The sequence below is a fragment of the Ylistrum balloti genome, unplaced genomic scaffold (genome assembly GCF_031769215.1).
Source record: "Ylistrum balloti isolate Yb309-2 unplaced genomic scaffold, AGI_CSIRO_Ybal_v1 Utg369958, whole genome shotgun sequence".
Lineage (NCBI taxonomy): Eukaryota > Metazoa > Mollusca > Bivalvia > Pectinida > Pectinidae > Ylistrum > Ylistrum balloti.
Genome location: NW_026782057.1, coordinates 28,785 through 53,093, shown reverse-complemented (window position 1 = coordinate 53,093; position 24,309 = coordinate 28,785). Strand labels below are relative to the sequence as shown.

Sequence of the window (24,309 nt, the reverse complement as noted above, 5' to 3'; positions counted from 1 at the left end):
AAGAGTTAGTTCATGTAAAAACGGCTATCTATCACTTAAACATCATAATATTCCACGTGTAAACTAAATTCATTAGCCGTAAGGCTTTCCTAATAAAAAAAATTTGAATAACAGAGTCAGTGAAAAATGGGAGTCAGACGATTCCTTATCTAAAGCCTATATATGATGTAACGTAATAGATATTTTACAACCATCCTTGATCATCGACCTGCCGGTCCGATTGTTTTAAACATTTACTTATTTATCTGTTAATATTCTGTTTTGCTTACCAATGTTATTTTTGTCGGTCATTTTAACTGCTGTAATTACGAGCTCATCGTCCTCTTACTGCCATTAACTGCCTGGACCAAATGCATGATTGGCGGAGCGTTACTGATTCCCTAAAAGTATTCATCACCGTTTTTTAATGGCAGCCAAACACACACACGATATTTTAAGTACTATAATTACTTATTACAATTAAGGCTACAGTGTCACCTTCTCTACTACATCTAATTAAACTTGAACTTCCCGGTGATATATCAGGACTTGTGTACCTGGCTCTTGGTACAGGATACGGTATCAAACTTTGTATAAGCACTGTACCGAATGTATTCGCGAGAACAGAGTCTTTGTGGCATGGTCAATTTTGCTTTAAAATGGAATATTGTTATCTATTTGTTGAGTTTATCGACCCGTGAAAATCCTTGTTACTACAGAGGTTACGAGCATTTTTCGTTCACTGCACCCTGGAATATTTCATGGAAAAAATTAAGGTTCCATATGCGGCACATTGTGGACAAGTCTAGTCTGATTATTTGATGTACATCAGGCAAATCTCGAGGTCGCATAACGGTATGTTGTATCGACTTTGAAGACGGATATCGTTCTTTTGTATTCTGCGATTGGTCATATTTTTTCTTCTGAGACCCACTCAAGACTAATCAAATTGATTCGCGTGTGCCCTCCAGTTTGCAATGAAATGTTCCAAGGGTACAGAGATCGAAAACGATCGTAACCCTTGGATTTTCAAAGAAATCTCAAGAACAGCTAGGATGATTTTGAGGCAGGGCCTCCTTGTAGTAACAAATGACTATCTCAGAAACAACAAATGAGAGACCCATATGCCATCCATAAGATAAGAGTAAAGTATCCTCGGTTAACGAGCATCAAAACACGCCTAATTTAACGTCATATCGCATAAGGCAGTTGCATATTTCCCTATGAGACCGTTTTTGTCAATCTGTTTCCCTCGAATCCATGCATGGTGAGTTTTATGTCAGTAATCGACATCATGCACGAAAATCGTGAGTGTGAGAACAAGTCATAGAATGTCGAATGACCTGCGATGTGTAAACACCATATGCTGGGTATGCAGGGTGTTGCTACCTAGAAATGGAAAATTAACAGTAGGTGAGGAAGTTGAAATCATCATGCGTATCGTATTGGTTTTGTTGTTGGAAGGAATCGAAATAAGCGGCTGATGAAGATTCTGTCGTGTACTTGATTTCCAATTCTGGTGGGTAGGTATGATGGACGTGGGTTTTAATGCATGTGAAATATAAATGAATGTCGATATCTTCTTATAGAGCCAGCAGCAAAGACTGTTAAGTCACTTACATATTATAAAAATTCCTAAGATTGCTAACTAGGACAACCCATCTATGACTATGAAAAGGACAAGGTATAATGTATTCATGCATCTAACAGACTTTATTAACGGTCCTCATAACGTTTCTCTAAAGCGGGCTCAACTGATTGTTCCGCCAAACACTTCCAAACTTAGTACAAACTGACGCCTATGACTCGGTTTACTCTGTTAGGTGTATGTGTCACTTTGTAATAGCTATTTGTTCAGTCTTTAATTTTCTCTATAGTCAAACCTGACTTTTCCAGTCCGGATGCTTCGATACCAGGTGTGATGACAACAAAACAGCTGAGATACATGTCTGTCTACTTTATTGAAGCAGAAAAGGAAAATAATTTGGCAAGGATGAAAAATACTGAGGATCATGTCGGGAAAATTATTCTGTTCTTGTTAGACAGTTTTTTTTTTGTGAAATTGAATTTTCTCTGTTCGTTTATCAGTATAGGTAGCAGTTTAAAATCCTACAATTTCATGCTAAGACATTTCAATGATATGCTGCTTTAAAATCACTCCATTCACCATGTCATCATACTCTCTTGAACTTTAACCAAAAACAAAACTCTTAAACATCAATTTCCTAATTAATCTTTGCATCAAATTTAAAAGAGACTGCTTTTCTTTGAAATGGATATCCCTTTATTGACATTAACGACCGCGTTTTCCACACTTAAAATATTCTATATAGTATTTTACCCATAGGTATTTTCATATTACAGCTTCAATAGTTTATAACAAGAAAATTCCCAACACATGGTTTCTAGAGATAAACTGTACGTTGATAAAGTGTAGTGATGAGTTCTGATGTTACCATCATGGTCTAAATACAAAATGTCATATTCTGTTTTAAGTAAGACATTTAATTGAACACACCACTTTCAGGACGTACATAAATGTTTACACTGTGCCTGATGCCATTAGTCATGTATTTTTAGATCAACCAAAATGATGAACTGAAATAGATGCTCGGTCACGGTACTTTTTGGACAAAAACCTGTCCTTCTTACAGAGAAAAAAGAGTAAATTATTCTGTCCAGGGTCCCGCCTTCAAAGCCCCCTACAGACCAAATTAACCAAGCTTCTGCCCTACTTACAAAGTTTGCAGAATTTCCAGCTATTCATTTTAACAAATTAAGTAGCCCATTATGTTACATACCCGTTATACAAGTAAGACCCCTTGGCCTGTTGGTTATCAAAAAGTTGTTTGAAAAATTTTAACACTCATTTGACCTTTGTGACCTTGAGAGTGGATCAATGCTTTTCATTTGAACTTGGTAGTCCTTCATCCCCAGCATGCCCAATATCAGTACCTTGGATCCCTTGGAAACCAAAGTGAGCTGAAAGCTAGAGGGAAATAAGAACTTATTATATGTTTTTGTCCTTTATAATGCTAAATAGGTTGGTATTAACTGTTCTAACACTGTCATTTTAAATGATTAAGCAGGTACATGTATGTAATTTTGATAAAGGAAACAGATAGATGGGCAGAAGGTAATGTTGATATATATTTGTTTGTCATCATACCAGTGTAGAAGTTGAGAGTACAGCTTGATCGCATTTCTAGCTTCGAGAATTTCCCATTAGTCTAGTGGTAGATAGTCCGGTTCCATACCAATGGGTCGCTAGTTCACATGAATAAAAGCGCAACAAATCGCTCAATTGGTGAGTGTTCAGTCACTCAAGTCATCATTGTCCTAACACTCATCTCTGATTTAGGGTTTAAGGGGTTAAATCACTCGAAACATGAGTAGGTATTTAGTCCCTCAAATAGAGAGAAAGTTCTCCGTCACTCCACTCATGACTGAGTGTTCCGTCACCTAGCTCTTGTGTGAGTGTTAAGTCACTTAATTGTGAAGGTTTAGTCACTCCACTTATGATTGTCCTGTCACTCATTTATGAGTTAGTCTTTAGCCACTTAAATCAAAAGCAGTTGTTCACTCAACTTAGTTAGTGTCCAGTAATCTGTGTGAGTATGAATGCTTAGTCACTCATTTTGTGCATAAGTGTTTAGTAAGTGTAAGTGTTAGTTCATATTCAGTCTTCACAGGTATGTTTCGTCTCTTCTGAAAAATTACCATCATTTTTAAAATTATTGATGTTATACATGTGAAAAGTTGGTTTTCCTAGTCAATCTTTTACTATGAAGTATTCCAAGCTAAACACAAATATTTTATTCACAACAAAACTCATCATGACAACTAATTCCCCGACATCATCTTAGAGATGTAGGTGTTTCCAAGTAGACTTTGGAATTGTCTTGGGAAAAAATGATAGCTCTGATGCAAAACAGTTGTACTTAGCAGTGATTTTTTTTCAAAGTAACATGTCTGATTATGCTGACTTATTGAATAAATATTGTTTAAATTTAAAATAATATAATGACAATAAACATTGTGATTCAACGCCATAATTTAATGAAACATACATCTCACTGCTTGTGAAAACACAACAAAAGTATTGAAAAAGTATTTGAAAACATTTACTTTCTCATTTCTTCATATATTCTTCTCTCATTTACTCTCAATTTCTCTCCCTTTCATCATACTTATTTCTCTTTAACCTTTCACTAACATCATTTTTATTCTCTGACATAATCTCAACATCAATTTTTTTCATGTATAAATATATCATCTGTGTTCAATCTTTAAACCCTAATACCTGCACAGTCACTGACATACATTGTATATATACCGTATTTTTTTCTGCATACCAATTTTGTTTATTATGCAACTGCAAAACAAGCTATCAGCTTTTAGCAACACTCTTGTTGACCCAGATGGAAGAGTGATTTGGGTCTAAACGTGGGAGGAAATCAGACTCTTGGGGAAAACCCACGTGGTGGGGCGGTGACTCCATACCTTTTCATGTCTGTACTGGGAATAATACCCCAGACAACTAGGTGAAAGGCAAGTGCATTCCCACGGCACGACCCGTCCAACAAACAAACATTGAAAATATTATTTCTAGGGATCAAATAACAATGGCATGATACCCTCCCCCTTGAACATGACTGTATCTATGCATTAAATTACAATGATACATATTTATTTTAAATTCAATGATCAAAACCAAACTTGTACAGGGATCATATACTGTATAGTACTTAATATTTGCTGTAAATTTTATTTTGCTCATTGTAAGTAACTCTAGTTCGATTGTACTATCGATTATTGAGTGATGGAACAAAAGGAAATTACTGCAAACATTTTTTTACTGGGTATTAAAATCTCAGAAATTATCTTTGATGTCTGTGTACAGAGTTATTGATTGATAGACAGGCACACTATTTAATGCCCATAAACAAGCTAGAACCAGGATAACCATCAAATATTCACGCCATGAAATTTAACAACTACACATTATCAGGTAAATAAATATATATATATATGTTTTGCGATTAGGCTTCCTCCAGCTCTACTAGCACACCATTACAATCCTTTGGATGTAAAAACACAACAGGTTTACCATGTGCTCCTATTTTTGCTTCTGAACTCAACAGTCTAATTCCTTTGTCCTTTAAATCTTTCATCGCCTCAGTAATGTTGTCCACCTTTGAAATAGAAAGAAACATTCTTTTTCTTTAGCACTGCTTGATGATATATCATTAAATACACAAGTTTAGATATTTACAAATAAATATGAAACATGGACCTGCTCCTGTGTCAAAGGCTATCTTTGATATTTTCACTCTTCAAACTGTCTTAATGATGTCACAGTGGAAATTCCACAATAGAAAGCTTTAATGATGTCACAGAGGAATTTTCCATGACATGCTATCTTAATGATGCAACAGAGGAAATTTTCACCATAACCGTTTACAGAAACCGATAAAATATTTAGTAATAGCAAATTTACAGAGGGTACTGGGTGTACTTTGAAGAAGTCAACGAAGAATTTACACTACCGTGTATGACACCATACATTTATCTTAAACAAAACAAATCGTGTTTACCTCAATACAGATGTGATGCATTCCTCCATTCTTGTTTTTGTCTAAGAAGTTCTGTATGGGACTGTTATCTCCCATAGGATTCAGTAACTGAGGAAAAACAAAGACATGGAAATTAACGTCAAAAACCAGAATATAGTCACTGCAGGACATATTTATCCTAGTCTGGAGTCTGGTTTTAACAAATTTTGTATATTTTTTGGAGTTGGTAGTATAATTTGCTAAGTAATGATAAATTTACATACTAAATTTACAAACATTATCTTTTGGTAAGAGTTTGATGCCTGTGAACAACCGAAGTAAAATCTACTGATCAATTATATTATTAGATTGGAATTTTTTGGCAAGGTTTTAACTTTCTTCTTTTTTTTGCATTTTTACCAATATGCTGAAAATACAAAGTGGCTAAAACTCTTTTACAAAATCAAAAATTGTATTCAAGAGCATGACACTGGGTGAAAATGAACAGTTTTATGTAACCGTGGCGTAACACGATCTGTGATATACAGCTCAAACAGAGAGAATTTCTCTTTAACTCCATCAGTTAAGAATCAGACTAGTAAGCCAAGGGTCCAATCATAGTGGTGACATTGAAATAAATAATGACCTGTGTTACATTACATTGGCACACATATAGGGACTTCAAAAATAATACTTTGCAATACTTTCACCAGCATCACTGTAATCCCTAGAAACTTGAAGACGAGTTATTTCCTGGAGGGGTGGGGGTGGGGGGGGGGGGGGGGGGGTATGTAACCCTGGTAAATACTTACCACAATACATCACTTGGATAGAGAAAATTTCTCTTTAGCTCAATCACTTGAGTGTCACACTAGTAAGCCAGGGGTCCCAGGTTTGAATCCCAAACGCGGCATTGAAATAATTAATGACCTCTGTTACATTTATATAAGGTCAAAATTCATCCTCGATAATTGTTTCTATATATTCAGTGCAATTAACTGTCCATCAGATCCACTATGTATTGATTGAGTCAATTGAAATCCAGAAAACATTACAAATTAGTATTATACAATATACAAAATAGACAGCATTTACATTAATTGTACAAACCTCCAATTTTGTATCTCCAAGTTCAATAAACACTGTATAAACACCATGGTCAGGCTGAGGCTGTAAATATCATAAAACATGTTGAATAAAAATTATACAAATAATCAAAAAAATAAAATAGATAATATTCAGTGTTCTCCACAGGCAATTTTAGCCAGATCCTTCATACAACCATAGTCTTTACCATCCTGTTACATATTTTTCAGTGCATCAGAAACATATTGACTTACAATGTCTTGTGTGTCTCCAAATTTGACATCTTTGACATCACATGTAAACATCATGTGCAGTTGCTAAGCAGAGGCATCGCTCCTACTGTATAATTCCTATGTTTTAAACTGTTTCACTGTTCTGAAGATGGCATACTTAGTTTGCCGAAACATGTCAACCATTAAAGTCTGCTGATATCTTTCGACAGATGTTGTCTAGTCACCTCTACCTTTAGCTTTGCTTACTTTCTTGAACTGGACTCTGTATTTGTAAGGAATCCATCTGCAGAGAACTACCTCAACATTGGAAAAAATCGACCTGATAATGGATTTCTTTTTTCGTTCTACCATTCGACAAAAAAATGTCAAGATGAGACTAATCATATGCCATGGTCTAAAGCCAGTTTCAAACACAGCTATGATCAAAATTAAAAGTTCTAAATGAAAAAACAGATATTCATATCTTTGTGACCTTTCAGTCTCCAGTTGGCAACTAAAGGGAAATTCCAATTAGCTAAGGTGACATGTACTCTCAACTTCTACACATATACAAAAATGAATAACTTATCATCCATCCCATTTACAAATGAAACAGGATTATTACTTACATGTTTTTCACTGACATTAGCTCCAATGACATCCCTGAACAGAGAAGTAGCTTTGTCCATGTCAGGAACAGCCATGGCCACATGGTTTATTTTACCAATCTTCCAGTTCTGTCACAAAAACAAAAAACAACATCTAAACATACTACATTTCTTGTGATTAAAAACATTCCATATGTCGTCATGTGACATTCAATTACCACAGTATTGTTAAAAATTATAAAATACCTCCTTAATTTGGTATGAGATGAGCTAGCATTCATTTATTTGCAGAAGAAGCTTTACACTTTTCAATACATATATATCTATGTATGTAGAAGCAACATTTGTGTGTCCTGTGTTACATATCATAGTATACATTACCTGTTTAAAGGAGGAGACCCTCCTTAAAGAACATCTATACTAATACACAATGTATTACTTACTCCAGCCTGAACAGCCCTCCCTGAGTGTAACATCTTGTCCTGTACTCTTACCTACAAAAATTACAACAATTTTATTTCATTAAAGTTCTGTAAGCATTGGCATGCCGTAGGGCAGCATCTGTTGACAAGTTTCCATTAACTTTTTACTAGAAACTGCTACTAGTCATGAAAGACCAAAGATATTTTGACAAATTTGGTAAGAAGCATCCTTGGGGACAGGTGAGCCTAACTGTATAACTATTGGTTCTCAGCTCCCTGAGGATTGAGGTGTGAGGCCCAAAACGGGAAATTCATTTAAGATCCTGTTCCTCCTGTAGGAATTAATGGAAACTGCCCAAATTTGGTCTGAAGCTTTCTTGGAAGAAAGGGAATCAATCATGTAAATATTAGGCCTTGGCCCCCTGGGACAGAAGGGGCTGGGTCCTAATAGGGGAAATAGAGTAAATTCTTTAAAATCCTATTGCTCCTGTATGGACGAATGGATATTGCCCAAATTTGCCTGAAACATTCTTGAGTGAAGGGGAATCAGTCTTGTACAAATGTTAGGTCTCCACCCCTTGGGCAGAAAAGGCAGGCCAAAAAGGGGAAATTTTGCAAGGGAAGGCAGGGTCCAATAGAGGAAAAAGCACAAATTATTTAAAATTCTACTCCTCCTGTAGGAATGATTGGATTTAGCCAAAATTTGGTGTTAAGTATCCATGGGTAGGGGGAATCAGTTCTGTATAAATAGTGCACCTGTACCCCAAAAGCCAAGTGGGGTAGGCCCAATCGGGAAATTGTAAGTTCTTAATAAACCTTCTTCTGTACAAGGATATTGTGTAAATATATTGTGTGAATATTTTTTAATGAATAATGAATCTCACTTCTGTTTGACCACAAGGCAGAGAGTTAATATGGAAATTACATCCGAAATTATTTGTCATATTTGAATTCTTTATTAAATTGTTGAACGGTAAATTAGCAGGTGAATGATACAGGCCCCTTGGGTCTAATGCTATGATAACTCTAACATACATATATACTTGCATGTACATGCACATGTACTGCACACATGCGACAGGTTTTGTTTTTACCAGTTATCAGTTTCATACGAGGTATACCCGTATCATCCCTTGTTGATTATCATCAAAATGTGTAACATCAAAATATATTTCTTACAAACGAAATCGAACTTAACCAATTGAAGGAAAAGTGAAAGTAGAAATGTCAAGTTAGTTTGAGTAACCATACAGCATCCACACTGCAAATATATCACAACAGTCATCTATTACTTTTTTGACCGTATTACCATGGAAATAGCTCGTCTTGATAAGTGTTTAAGCAGGCAGGTCATGGTGACAACGTTGTGGAGCAGCTATTAAGTTGACCTTACAGCAACAAACAAATTCGTTTTACTTAGTAGCGCATGCGTCGACCTCTACAAAGCAGTAGACGTATTCACTCTTGCATTTAATAAGATATATAAAATATATAATGCCAAATTATCAATATAAAAATACGTGTAAAATATTTCGTGTCAGTAATTCCCCTATGAAACTCATTTTATGATATTTCTGAAGTAATTATAACTGACAACTTTTTTGTCGAACGCACCGGAACTAAAACCGGAAGCTGTGATAAAATTCACACATGTGTTGCAACATTTTCCAAGATGGCTTTTCATGCTCTGCGAACCGGGACGCGACAAAAAGCTGCAATACAACAGGTTTACCATTTATTTCCATAGTGTTAATGCTAATTATTTCAATGCTTACAGTTGTTTTGCCAATTTCTATGACTCTGCCTTTTGAATGCAATGGAAATGGCAAGGTGACCGAACTTCATAGAACACGTTCTAGAAGGTTAAAATTACCAGTTTATGGAACCAGTATTCAGTTGTTAAAACAAACTTTTCTTAAAACAATATTTACGGAATCTTGAACGTTAATTGGCAAACTCTTGATTCACTTATTTGGTTCTTCTTTCCAGTCTTTACGAATCAAAATAAATTGGGTCGCAGGCACATGTAGTGCTAATATAACACCTGGCTACACCCTTCCAGATTTAGAAAATCGTTTTGTATGGTAAAGTTTCAAAATTGCGGCAAATGAAGCTGTTTCAAAATTCCATCTCAAAGTAAATATGAATGTCTTTTTTTTTCTATTTGATGAACGGGTGCGGCAGTGGCCGATCGAGTGGCCAAGGCGTCAGACCACAGACTTAAGTCTATAGACTGACCGTGTTGATCAGCCAGCCACCTCTGGGTCGCGTTTCCAAGACGTACCTGGGGTAGTTGCCAGGTATTGGCCGCAGGTCAGATCTAGGAACTGTGGCTCTCATCCACAACCCAAACATAGAATTCTTTAACAAGTCTGGGAAAACCTCAAATTTGCAATATACATGTAATATATTAAATGGCCTATTATATATGTAATTGGGGTATGGATTTGTTACTATAATTAGCAGAAATCATATTTAAACAGTATTTTTGGCATTGCATTATTAAAAGGTGCATCAAATTCATGACAAGATAGGAAAATAATTGTTTACTAAAAGATGTTACCGGTAACTGAAAGTTCTGGCTATGTACCAGTAGAAACTTGATGTAGTAGTCAATGCTATAGTGATTGTGCTACTGTAAGATTGACCAAAAATAATGCATATATTTTCAGTACTTTCTCACATGCAAATGAATTATGTTTTTGCAATTGTATAATGTTCCAAGACTAAATAAATGCTACTTAGGCAAAAAATTTTGAAAATTTACTACATGTAAGTGTAAATTAATTTTGGACTTTTTTAATAATAAATCTATTACCCCTATTGGCATATAATAGGCCACTTTGTATATACAAATTTGTGGTTTTCCCTGCCTTGTTTAATTGACCTTGGCTGTTATTAGGATGTTAAGCATTAAACTAAACTCAGGTGTGCACATGGCCAATATAACACATTTTGTTTTTGATATTTCAGCTCATCAAATGTCAATTATGTCTAGCATCATCAGAGACAAAGACACCTGTACAAAGGGCTGGATACATAAACTGCCAAACTCATCAACAGCAGGTAATGATAAATCAGGAATGTGTAAATATTAAAAAACACGAACCTTTCAAAATTGTATTACATACAGATGCAATATGATAAAATATTGTAGCATAGCTGGACATAATTAGTAGATGTAGTCAATAGCTAATTAATTCTGTTATTTAAAAGGTACCGTCTGTATAAAGATTTTTATAATACTATCCCTCTTCCAATGATACACAAAGGGATTCCCTCCAGCTCTCCATTCATTCATCTATCCTGTGGCATTTCTGGAACATATGTCCAAAATCATTGAAGACATTGTCACAAAATTTCTACATATGTCAATCAAGTGGTCTGATACCTTTTGCTATGGAGCTGTTTTTCGTTTCAATATTTTCATGGTTATGGAAACCAAAAGTCACAATCACTGATTTAAGCATTTCCAGTGCACATATCCAAGACACATTCAAATATCTCCACGAACTTAAAACCCACATCAATTCGTTGGTCTAGTATACTATAGAAAAGTTTTCAGTTTTGATATTTCCTTGCTGTGGTTAAGTTCAAGACAGAAAATTAAATTAATTGATTCCAGCATTTCTAAAACTTATCTCCAAAACCTTTTGTAATAAGACTTTAATCATCACTTCCATTCTATCTTTCATATTTACTATTTCCTCTTAACATCCTATTAAATAATATCAGTGACTAGGCTCCTTTGGTGGGGGATCTGAATGACTGTCCTTGTGATGGTTTTTAGTTTAATGTGGATGAGAAAGTAAAAGTGTGATCTTTTGAAGAAATAAATTTTGACAACTCTTGATTGTGAGAGAATTTTTTGTTTGAATGTACTTTGCATTCATTTTGTTTTTCTTTTATAGGTTCGACATATGTCTGGTCAACCACCAAACTTTTTCAAAAATGTCTGGAATGAAATAAAAGAAGGTTTTCAGAAAGATCAAGAGATGAAGGTTTGTAATTGTTAATTTCCATCGGTAGAAGTTTTTGGAACAAGACATTTATACTTGAAATTCTCATATTCCAAGATTTCTAGAATACATCATAATTATTTGAATCAATTTGTCATTTGTTCACATTGTTTACAGAAAAACTTGAAAAAATTTAGAGAAGAAACAAAGAAGTTAGAAGAATCAGATGCACTGCAAAAGGCAAAAGAAAAATACGTAAGTATAATAGACATTAGGTACAATGCTAATTGAGCACTAATCAATGATTAGTGATTAAGCTTATTATCTCAAGTTAACTGGATCTACATGCCTCAGAAGAAACTACTGATAATCATGAGCCATGAAATTGATTTCCTATTTCATAATGAAAGTGACTTAGGACTATTCCAGTAAAGTATAAAATTAAGTCATATTTCATAATGACAATGACTATAGGTTATTCCAGTAAAGTATAAAATTAAGTCATATTTCATAATGACAATGACTACAGGTTATTCCAGTAAAGTATAAAATTAAGTCATATTTCATAATGACAATGACTATAGGTTATTCCAGTAAAGTATAAAATTAAGTCATATTTCATAATGACAATGACTATATGTTATTCCAGTAAAGTATAAAATTAAGTCATATTTCATAATGACAATGACTACAGGTTATTCCAGTAAAGTATAAAATTAAGTCATATTTCATAATGACAATGACTACAGGTTATTCCAGTAAAGTATGAAATTAATTTCCTATTTTATAATGAAAGTGACTTAGGACTCTTCCAGTTAAGTATAAAGTAAAGTTTCATAATTGCAATGACCAATGGCTATTCCAGTAAAGTTTATGTCCAACAGAAAGAGTCCAGAAATAAAGAGAATCCATACATACGTTCAACACTGTGACAATAGATCAGTGCTTCCATGCTTTAATAAATATGTTAAATGCACGATACAGGATACATAATTACATATTTAACAATCAAGTATGTGTTTACAACCCATATACAATAGTAGTACATACACACTTCATGAAGTTAACAAGAATACAACATAGATATAACTTCTTTCACTTGAATAATAAACTATGGTCACGGCTGACTGGAGCTTACAGTCTGTCTGATGTGCCTGTTTCACATGCATTAAAATAGCGTTAAAACCATATCAGGTATACAAGCCAAGTAAACAAAGTATGCTATCGTAAACAGCTCACCTTGTGCACATCTACTCCTGATACATTTCTGCCCAACACAGGTGCCTTACAATTAGGTAATGATGATAAAAACAAGATGGATATAGAATTCAATATGTATTATCAACAATAAACATGCTTGTGTGACAGTTCCTATTTGACAAAGCTTGAGTTCTGATGTTGAACTGCAATAGAATTAATTAATACTATATACATGTAAGGATACAATGATAATGGTCTAACATTATAGTTAATGAAACATTGATTATAGTCACTGAAAATGTAGACCAGATAATCTATTCTAATTTTGTGATTCATTTTTAGATTAACATCCAGAAAGAAACAGGCGAAGAATTTGGGAAGAAGTTTGATGAGGTCAAAGACAAGCTGAGTGGTGTGAGTAGACAGGATTACAATGTATCATAAGTTTGGTTGTCAGATGTGAATTTTACTGAATAGGTAGTCTGAAGGGTTCTTACATTCTGTCAATGAAGACTTTTGTCCAACAATCACAGTATCATGCATATTTTGTTAAGGGCTGCCAATCTCATGAGAGTTTGGTTTTTAGTAGGTTTAGAACAAGTCTTGCAAGGTTGCATAGTGGTGGTTAATTCCAAATTATGCTAGAAAATGAGCTTGTTGGAATATCTGCTCAGTGTTTGTCATTTGGGCATGGCTCTATGTAGTTTAGTGGGAAATTATGGGACCACATGTTCATGACCTGGATAAATCTATGACAACTACTTTACCTATCATTGTTTAATGTCTCTTCAGGTATTTAAACTAAAATTAGAACAGAAAAATTACTTCTTGATATAGAAAATATTTCACCTTTTCATAAAAGAGTATATTCCCCCTCAGTCTAGATTGGTCCTTATGAAACCTGTTTAAGGTATTGCCAGAATGCTAGCTCTTGTATAGGTTGATAGAATTTTGAACAATATTGGAAATGGAGGTTTTTTATGGAGCTATTGTTCATATGCTTCAGTATGTATACATAGCAAACATTAGGAAATACATTTCTCTTGTCAAATATATAGTATGATATTTCATCTTATCTAGTGAGAACTGTTCAAAATAGTTTGTAATGTGCATTGTCAAATATTAAAATATACTTTTCCAATTAACTGAGTTTGTCTAGCGAATGGAGAGGATATCATAATTCTGATGTCAATGATGTATATTTTTTTATGCTGATTAAGACTGAATCTTGATCATCCTTTGTATTATTTCCATTATTGTAGACATTGCATGAATTGTCTGAACATGAAGTGGCAAAAAAAGGAAAGGAATTCACGAAAGAAACATTGAAGTCTGCTGGTAACTTGGCAGAAACTGTTTCAAAAGGTGTGTCAAAGGGTAGTCAACAAATAGGTCAATCAAAGCCTATACAAACAATATCAGAGGTAAGTCAAATTCAATTTCAATTTCAAAGAGTGAAAACTCCTAATTTGGGAATTAAGGGTTTCAAGAAAGGGACTAGAAATTATATAATGATATAATAATTATATACAATGATTCTGGAAAAGTAAGGACCATCATGTGTTTAAATTCTTAGATTCTGTATTTCTGAAGTCTCCTTCGGCTAGATATTTTAGAGTTAGCACCGCAATAAAAAATACTTGTGATATTTATGAGTTTTCTTGTAAAATTACAACAAGTACTTTAAATGCAGCTGACAAAGGTCACTACATGTAGAATATTTCAAAGCCTTTATGATGAGTATCTATTGTAAAGAAATGATGCCTATCAAACTGAGAATTAAGTATCGACTCCGAATGTATTGTGTCATGTCATCATGTTTACCAGTGTATTGATTCCTTTTATTGGTTTAATCTGATATAGGCTGTGAAGAATGAATTAAAAGACATAGATACAACAAGAGCACAGTCTTACAAAAGACCAGGTAAGTCCAAAGTCTTTTATACATAAATATGGGGATTCTAAATCCGCAAGGTTCCCTACAGGTAGAGTGTAAGAATTTGTCCACAAGGTTCCCTGCAAATAGGGTGTTAGAATTGTATCCACAAGGTTCCCTACAGGTAGGGTGTTAGAATTGTATCCAAAAGGTTCCCTACAGGTAGGATGTTAGAATTGTATCCACAAGGTTCCCTACAGGTAGAGTGTAAGAATTGTACCAACAAAGTTCCCTACAGGTAGGATGTTAGAATTGTACCCACAAGGTTCCCTACAGGTAGGGTGTTAGAATTGTATCCACAAGGTTCCCTACAGGTAGAGTGTAAGAATTGTATCCAAAAGGTTCCCTACAGGTAGGATGTTAGAATTGTATCCACAAGGTTCCCTACAGGTAGGATGTTAGAATTGTATCCACAAGGTTCCCTACAGGTAGAGTGTAAGAATTGTATCCACAAGGTTCCCTACAGGTAGGATGTTAGAATTGTATCCACAAGGTTCCCTACAGGTAGAGTGTAAGAATTGTATCCACAAGGTTCCCTGCAGGTAGGATGTTAGAATTGTATCAACAAGGTTCCCTACAGGTAGGATGTTAGAATTGTATCCACAAGGTTCCCTACAGGTAGAGTGTAAGAATTGTATCCACAAGGTTCCCTACAGGTAGGATGTTAGAATTGTATCCAGTAGGTTCCCTACAGGTAGAGTGTAAGAATTGTACCCACAAAGTTCCTTACAGGTAGAGTGTAAGAATTGTACCCACAAGGTTCCCTACAGGTAGAGTGTAAGAATTGTACCCACAAAGTTCCTTACAACTAGAGTGTAAGAATTGTACCCACAAAGTTCCCTCCAGGTAGGGTGTTAGAATTGTATCCACAAAGTTCCCTACAGGTAGGATGTTAGAATTGTATCCACAAAGTTCCTTACAGGTAGAGTGTAAGAATTGTATCCACAAGGTTCCCTACAGGTAGGATGTTAGAATTGTATCCACAAGGTTCCCTACAGGTAGGATGTTAGAATTGTATCCACAAGGTTCCCTACAGGTAGAGTGTAAGAATTGTATCCACAAGGTTCCCTGCAGGTAGGATGTTAGAATTGTATCAACAAGGTTCCCTACAGGTAGGATGTTAGAATTGTATCCACAAGGTTCCCTACAGGTAGAGTGTAAGAATTGTACCCACAAGGTTCCCTACAGGTAGGGTGTTACAATTGTATCCACAAGGTTCCCTACAGGTAGGGTGTAAGAATTGTACCCACAAGGTTCCCTACAGGTAGGATGTTAGAATTGTACCCACAAGGTTCCCTGCAGGTAGAGTGTAAGAATTGTACCCACAAGGTTCCCTACAGGTAGGGTGTTACAATTGTATCCACAAGGTTCCCTACAGGTAGAGTGTAAGAATTGTACCCACAAGGTTCCCTGCAGGTAGAGTGTAAGAATTGTACCCACAAGGTTCCCTGCAGGTAGAGTGTAAGAATTTTACCCACAAGGTTCCCTGCAGGTAGAGTGTAAGAATTGTACCCACAAGGTTCCCTACAGGTAGGGTGTTAGAATTGTATCCACAAGGTTCCCTACAGGTAGAGTGTAAGAATTGTATCCAAAAGGTTCCCTACAGGTAGGATGTTAGAATTGTATCCACAAGGTTCCCTACAGGTAGGATGTTAGAATTGTATCAACAAGGTTCCCTACAGGTAGGATGTTAGAATTGTATCCACAAGGTTCCCTACAGTTAGAGTGTAAGAATTGTATCCACAAGGTTCCCTACAGGTAGGATGTTAGAATTGTATCCACAAGGTTCCCTACAGGTAGAGTGTAAGAATTGTATCCACAAGGTTCCCTGCAGGTAGGATGTTAGAATTGTATCAACAAGGTTCCCTACAGGTAGGATGTTAGAATTGTATCCACAAGGTTCCCTACAGGTAGAGTGTAAGAATTGTATCCACAAGGTTCCCTACAGGTAGGATGTTAGAATTGTATCCAGTAGGTTCCCTACAGGTAGAGTGTAAGAATTGTACCCACAAAGTTCCTTACAGGTAGAGTGTAAGAATTGTACCCACAAGGTTCCCTACAGGTAGAGTGTAAGAATTGTACCCACAAAGTTCCTTACAACTAGAGTGTAAGAATTGTACCCACAAAGTTCCCTCCAGGTAGGGTGTTAGAATTGTATCCACAAAGTTCCCTACAGGTAGGATGTTAGAATTGTATCCACAAAGTTCCTTACAGGTAGAGTGTAAGAATTGTATCCACAAGGTTCCCTACAGGTAGGATGTTAGAATTGTATCCACAAGGTTCCCTACAGGTAGGATGTTAGAATTGTATCCACAAGGTTCCCTACAGGTAGAGTGTAAGAATTGTATCCACAAGGTTCCCTGCAGGTAGGATGTTAGAATTGTATCAACAAGGTTCCCTACAGGTAGGATGTTAGAATTGTATCCACAAGGTTCCCTACAGGTAGAGTGTAAGAATTGTACCCACAAGGTTCCCTACAGGTAGGGTGTTACAATTGTATCCACAAGGTTCCCTACAGGTAGGGTGTAAGAATTGTACCCACAAGGTTCCATACAGGTAGGATGTTAGAATTGTACCCACAAGGTTCCCTGCAGGTAGAGTGTAAGAATTGTACCCACAAGGTTCCCTACAGGTAGGGTGTTACAATTGTATCCACAAGGTTCCCTACAGGTAGAGTGTAAGAATTGTACCCACAAGGTTCCCTGCAGGTAGAGTGTAAGAATTGTACCCACAAGGTTCCCTGCAGGTAGAGTGTAAGAATTTTACCCACAAGGTTCCCTGCAGGTAGAGTGTAAGAATTGTACTGACTGTCCCTATTGATCTGGAAGAGGCAGTTGAATTTGGTATTTGATCTTTTTTCTTCTATAGAACACCGCTTATTTGTCAATGTCTCCCTTAACACTGCCTCACTTTTGGCCGTAAGTTGCATGTTCATTCTTTTGGAAAAGGAAGGCTGAGACAAACCAGAATTTTAAAAATATGGTAGTTACAGTGCAGAATGTAGAAAAAGGTTCTTGTGAAAAAGAAAAGTATCAAAATTTAATCAGTAGCTGACAAATCTGTGTCCTAAAAGTCATTGCAGTTTATATTTCAGTAGATAGAGTAGAAGTATTGCCAATGAGGCTTTCGATATGCAGAAATCAGTTTCAGGTCAAATTAAGGTATTTTGTTTGTCTTTTTCAGAGGTTCTTCGAATGCGATCTGAAGATTCTGTAAGCTTTAGGAGGAAAGACGAAGTGGAAGTTAACGAGTGAGTGATTTATTAATTACATAATCATTTCTTGTTTAGGTGACAAAGCTCTACCTTATCAGAATCACTGAAAGTAAAATATTATCATTCTGTATACCTTGTAATGAATTTTGACTTCATTTGCAGAGTTTTCATTTTTGGAAAAAAAAATGTGATGTTGTCTTTTCATTTTCAATAAAAGAAAAAGTGTGATTTTTTAACATCACAGGTGATACTTACAACCTTAATCATTTGTTTGTAAGAGCACTCCAATTCAGAACTAACAAAAAATAATTGATACAGACTATGTGTTAAATAGATACTTGTTTCTACCAATATATATCAAATTCTGCAAGTTTCAGAGATGTCACACAAATATAGGCAAGATTTTTTTCCAATTATCAGATATGTCATTATATATTGGGTTGTTTCAAACCTGTAAACACTGTTATAACAACATTTTGTTTACAGAGAAGACACTGGTATTGTACTACACAAAGATTCCAAATTCTATCAAAGTTGGACGAATTTCAAGGATAATAATCAGTATATTAACAGTAAGTACAAGGCGGAGTATCAGAACAACAGTATATATTCATCTGCCTTTTTTTGTCAAAATCAAAAGAATATAGAAGTTCAAAGTTCATTTGTTAGAGGTCAATATGCTTCTCTTTCAGTATCATTTTTTCTATGGAGTGATTTCAAGGCAAGTAGAACCTAAAAATTAGAAGCGGCCATAATATTCTTTATCTAGAATATTTGAAAAAACAAAATTGGAAGAACAGATATAAAAATCTAAAGAGAATTTTACTTTTTTCATTCATTATTGCCAACAATTTACTTTTCATGACATTGATTTCATGCTATATTGATGTAAAGTGAAATAATGATGCATGTATATCGAACAAGTGTGTCATTTTATGAGCAATAGTGGTCAGATTATATAAAAAGTTGTATCAAAATGTTAGTGATAATAAAAAGGAAATCTCACCAATGTTCAACATCGGACATTTACATTTTAGCATTGTATATGATAACAGTCTCTATATCATAACTAAAAAAGAAATGGTCATTCATGCTTGAAGATAGAACCAATCAGATATGTAGGAAAATTGTGCCCAATGATGTGTAAATACTGTATATTTTCTAATATTTGTTAGTGATTTAATTTCACAATAGTCACAATTATCAGTGATAACCCAAAATCAAATACCCAGCAAACAATCAATATAAGTCAAAACGTCAGGAAATCTGTTATTTACTAGTTTATACAGATTCCAATGGATAGACGTGCAGGAAATTTAATCACCATGAAATAGCCCAAACCAGTATACTGTAGCTCAAGGAATAGAGGTCACTACGTAATAAGAAATTATTTCAACCAGTAACACAAAGAGATAGAAAATGATAATTTGAGGTAAAAGTTTCATTCAAAATCTTATAAAACATTCATTTGAATTTGATATTTTGTTTGTAGAAGTGTTGGAAGTGTAAATGTAAATATTATTAATATCTATTCAGATGTTTATAAAACGTATTTTTTCTGCAATATTTATTTAAATGTAATGTGTTTTTTGTAGAAATGTTTGAGCTTAAGATGAAATATGATGAAAGTGATAATGTGATGATACGAGTTACACGGACTTTCACAGACAAAGTAGGCAGTTTACTAGGTGAGTACTTGATATGATTGAGTTAGACATAAACTGGAAAATTAACAAAACCAGCATTTCACTAAGTATGTAATTAGTAGTTGTTAAACTCTGAAAATATTCAAGATAATCAAATTTGTTACTTGGACAGTTAAGAAAGTCAAAGTCAGAATTTTACTAAATAAATATTTCAGATGATGGAATTATATAAATAAACTGTCTATAGTTTACCAAGTTTTTTTGTGATTAAGTTACAATAAGTTATCAGGACATTTACAAGGTTGAGGGTTTATCAGCCGATTACACCTCATTGGAAAATGAGCATTCATGATTTAGCTATACAGAAGCTTCATAAGCATAGTCAGGTTTCCAGGAATCTCAGTATGAAATATGTCCGATAGTCTTCAGTTTATGAACATCTTTCTCAGTAACAATATCAAATTTTCTTGTGTTTTATTATAAACTGAATGCTTTAAAATTAATAAATTGTGATAAGACTTGAATAGATTGGTCACTGAAACTTTTGTTGATTGGTTGAAGTAAATGCATCTGCTGTTTGCCCCTACTGACCCATTACCTTATCATTTCAGGTGGTATGTTTACAACAACAGAAATGTCTGAAGTCTTAACAGAAATCTGTAAAATAGATCCAACATTTGACAAAGAAACCTTCATCAAAATGTGTCAATTAGATTTCATTCCAAACATCTTAGAAGTAAGTATACTATGTAAAAACAGAATTATGCATAATTATCCTCCATTTGCATACATGACCAGGATGATGCACAGTTATCCCCCTTCGGCACACATGACTAGAATGATGTTCTGGTTTTTGAGAAATTCTTCTTTGATTTCTTTATACATTTATGTAAAAGATTTCAGTTTCTTGAATTCTCTTTTTCACAGTGATACAATCACAAAATTTATCATTTACTGAAGAGGTTATAACTTGTTGGAAGATATAAAGTATTTTACAAAGTGTGCATGCAATTAGCACATGCCTTACACAGTACAGTTTTAATGTCCTACTTAAGAATTTTGTTGCAACATGGTACTTTGTAAGCACATGTTGTTCTATGTACATTTCCTCTGATAATTGTACCAAATTACAAGGGATTTTGAGCACAGCATCCTTTTCCAAGGAGTTTTGACAAAAACAGATAGACATATCTCAACAAGTAGAAAAAAAATCTTCTGTATTACTTTACTGATTTTCTCATAACAGTAAATTCTTGAAATGTGTAAAAGGATTAGGTTTCATTAGTCTGATTTTCAGTCAATGTTGGAAAATATAAGGTTTTTTTTGTGAGGTTGAAGACAGAGAAAGGTGGCAAGCCTCTTTATTTATGTCTGGCTGCATGTTCATGCTTCTGCGTTTCTTTTGTATTTCTACTGATGTTAAAATTCAATTTCATTTTAGGCAACTCTTAGTGGTAACCTTGAAATCTTAAAAGATTGGTGCTTTGAAGGGGTAAGTACTAAGCATATGTAAGGAATGGGTTCACCATTGGTAACATTAGCTATACAAGTCAAAGTGAATTCTATTAAGAACAAAATCATTGTTTTTTTGTTTAATATTCATGTATTTATTCACATGTAAATACTGAATTAGATTAAAGTAGTTGTTCTACCAATGTTTCCCGTGACTGAAATATATTTGCTAATATTACATTTATCCTCAAATAAGTCCCTTACCCTTGTGTTAAAGTTCAGTATTAAAGTTTAGGAAGGGCTTGTTTGTGAACTTGTTTTAGTTTACTTTTTTAACATTGATGATTCTGCAAAAATGAAGAAGGGGACTTATTTTCAGATCAATAGAGTAATAAAGACACAGAGTAACATGGTAATTTTGTATGTGGCTTTTTATTCTAAAGTCCTTTTACATCAAGATTGTTACTTTGTTAAGATGTAATATGAATGTTTTAAATGAAAATCACATAAATCTTGACACATGAATATTACCAGCGATACAGTAGCTAAACAACTATACTACAGTAATTACTGAATATTTTTTCCAGGCTTTTAACACGTTAGCGCATACTACTAAACAAAGGCAGGCTGTGGGCCTTAAATTAGACCACAAAGTCCTGGACATCAATAACATTGAGGTATTTATATAGACTTTGTCATTCCTGCCATGTTTCAGGTGGTGATATCATATGTACATTAACATTAAGATTTTTAGCTCGCTGTGATCAGATGGTTTACTATTCAAATCACCCTTTGTCTGGGATCTGTCTTTCAATAACCAATTCATATTATCACTTTTTCTTCACAAAATATTGTTTGATCATTCTCAAAGTTCATTAGTATGTTTCCCTTGGTTCCAAGCAGCATTGTTCCATATCCCCAATATAAAGTTTAAAATTCCTCTGTATAAATGTACTTGTTCTCTGATTGTACAGATTGTTGGTGCGAAAATGATGGAACAGGGCCCAGTGCTTATCATTACCTTCCGCTCGCAAGAGATACGGGTTGTCCGTGATGTGAAGGGAAAGATTGTAGATGGAGATCCAGTAAGTGCTTAAATATCAGTTGAAATTTTACACCGAAATATACCTGATAAAATCTCTAAATTTGAAAAATTTGAATCAATAAAGTTTGAAGTAGTTTCAAAATTGTCCAATTCCTCAATTGATTTGAAACATTAGATCTTCTTTTATAATCTTCAGTTAAACGCTCTTCCAATATAAAACTTTGAGCAACACTGATGTGATTTCTCTCAGTATGGTAGTGTATCATTCAGTTGTTTCAGATGATACAAAATAAATTATGAAACTGAATCCCAATGTGTTTAATGGTTGCTTTTGTTTCAGGACAAAGTTAACCGGATCACATATGTGTGGGCTTTGTGTAGGGATCAAGAGGAGTATAGTCCAAGAGCTGCATGGAAATTACTGGACGTGTCCGAACAGATCGGAGAAATGTGGCTTTGATTCTTCTTGGGTTATTTTTGAGACGTTGAAGACATCAAAAATTTTAAATGCTAAACATAACAAAAAACATTATAATGGATGTCTAAAAGACATCCCAAATTATTGAAATCTAAAACCATGGTACCAGATTTAGAAGTGCTGCTGTTCTTGCCTGTAAATGGGTTTCAAGTCCTGTGGAGTACCTAGCTAACCCAAAGAGTTAAATTTTGAATATTTGCAAGAGTGGAGTTTGCTGCAATTCAAAATGTTCAGTTTGGACCATCATCCAGATAATCTGACTGTGATATTTCTGCATATAATGAATTTTGCAGTTTGGAGAAACACTATGTAGAAAAATGATATAACAGGTTTTTTTCTGCAAGAATTCACCATGCAAGCTACCTCAGCATATTCTGTGTTTAACAATTAATATAAGATAAGACTTCCATTCTGCCACTCAAAGTAAAATTTTCTAATGTGGGATATAGCATAGACAAAAATGCTGAAACTCTAAAGGTTATGATACTGAAAGCTGTGTAGCTTGACTCCTGAATGCTTATACAGATACTCCCTTTATAGATAAACTCCCTGCCCTCAAAATCTGGAAATAATGGGTCTCGCATGACACTAACAGAGGCATTTTTTATGACTAAGTCTTAAAAACTTGTGGTTCACATTGAAGTGTTACCATAACCCTGATGCAAAAATGATGCAAGATTGTCTGTGGAAGCCATGAAATGACCTATGGTTTGCTGTTATAATCTTGTTTTCAAAATATCTATTTTTAGTAAGTTTATGCCGTCTTTATAACATCGTTTTTATTACCACAGTCTACAGGCAGCAATACTTTAAATAACAGAAAATATTAAGATGCTGTCAGAAAACATCATGATACATTGTATTTATGAAGAACATTTCTGCCTCTCTTATGTAGAGATCTTCTTGCTACCAAACAAGGCCTAATAATTAAAGACTAGATTCTATGTAAAAATGTAAGTTTTAAACGTTTCAAATTCTTCCCATTTATACTTTTGCAGTAATTGTGTACTGCATTATAACAATAACAAACATATTCAGTTTCGAATACACTTATTTATTTGAATTAACGGGTAACACTACCTCAGACTCTCCAAGGTAATGATGTTTTAGTACTACAGTTATTTGAAGCAAGTGTTGATGTGCTATTTTGTCGTAATCTACGTTTAAACAGTGGGTAGTCTGATTAAGGCTTCAATTCATTGAGGGAAATCATAATGAATTGACAAGTCAGTTCTTTTTATAAAACTAAAGTTAACCAATATATGAACTGCAATATTTCAGGAATCATTTTCAAATGTTTTTCAATAATGTATTCAATAACACGATTTTTGTTGGTTTTTTTTTTTTTTTTTTATAAATTGCGGTCATTAACATTAATGTATAATTAACAACTTGGGGTTGCTAGTCATAACAACTGTTGCTATACTTAAACAGGTTCAGTTATTACTTCCTTGATACAGTTTACATAAAGAAAACCAGGTGAGAACTGTATGACCATTAGGTAGCTATGGATTAAA

General features: G+C 34.5%; 2 protein-coding genes across 2 annotated transcripts; one reads left to right on the top strand and one right to left on the bottom strand.

The window, feature by feature from the left end:
* Positions 1–4,015: 4,015 nt before the first annotated feature.
* Positions 4,016–9,257, bottom strand: LOC132547495 (methylmalonyl-CoA epimerase, mitochondrial-like). Its single transcript, XM_060211253.1, has 6 exons — positions 9,172–9,257; positions 7,884–7,934; positions 7,462–7,569; positions 6,645–6,704; positions 5,577–5,663; positions 4,016–5,174 (listed from the first exon to the last, which is right to left on the bottom strand). Exons 1-6 carry the CDS (start codon positions 9,214–9,216, stop codon positions 5,022–5,024), a joined length of 504 nt encoding a protein of 167 aa, XP_060067236.1. The 5' UTR covers positions 9,217–9,257; the 3' UTR covers positions 4,016–5,021.
* A 264-nt stretch (positions 9,258–9,521) lies between these two features.
* Positions 9,522–23,594, top strand: LOC132547490 (mitochondrial import inner membrane translocase subunit TIM44-like). Its single transcript, XM_060211245.1, has 15 exons — positions 9,522–9,588; positions 10,836–10,928; positions 11,774–11,863; positions 11,999–12,076; positions 13,364–13,435; positions 14,284–14,445; positions 14,885–14,945; positions 18,141–18,207; positions 18,658–18,743; positions 19,767–19,859; positions 20,429–20,553; positions 21,259–21,309; positions 21,857–21,946; positions 22,244–22,354; positions 22,655–23,594. Exons 1-15 carry the CDS (start codon positions 9,535–9,537, stop codon positions 22,772–22,774), a joined length of 1,353 nt encoding a protein of 450 aa, XP_060067228.1. The 5' UTR covers positions 9,522–9,534; the 3' UTR covers positions 22,775–23,594.
* Positions 23,595–24,309: the final 715 nt, after the last annotated feature.

What these genes read in the sequence shown, in the direction of transcription:
- LOC132547495 (XM_060211253.1), bottom strand. Translation starts at nt 9,216, where the DNA reads ATGACCTGCCTGCTTAAACACTTATCAAGACGAGCTATTTCCATG. An exon ending in TTGGAGATACAAAATTGGAG is followed by an intron (nt 5,664 to 6,644) that starts GTTTGTACAATT and finishes GTTTTTCCTCAG; the next exon opens with TTACTGAATCCTATGGGAGA. An exon ending in TGCATCACATCTGTATTGAG is followed by an intron (nt 5,175 to 5,576) that starts GTAAACACGATT and finishes TCTATTTCAAAG; the next exon opens with GTGGACAACATTACTGAGGC.
- LOC132547490 (XM_060211245.1), top strand. Translation starts at nt 9,535, where the DNA reads ATGGCTTTTCATGCTCTGCGAACCGGGACGCGACAAAAAGCTGCAATA. An exon ending in TCAAAGACAAGCTGAGTGGT is followed by an intron (nt 13,436 to 14,283) that starts GTGAGTAGACAG and finishes CCATTATTGTAG; the next exon opens with ACATTGCATGAATTGTCTGA. An exon ending in TGGACATCAATAACATTGAG is followed by an intron (nt 21,947 to 22,243) that starts GTATTTATATAG and finishes CTGATTGTACAG; the next exon opens with ATTGTTGGTGCGAAAATGAT.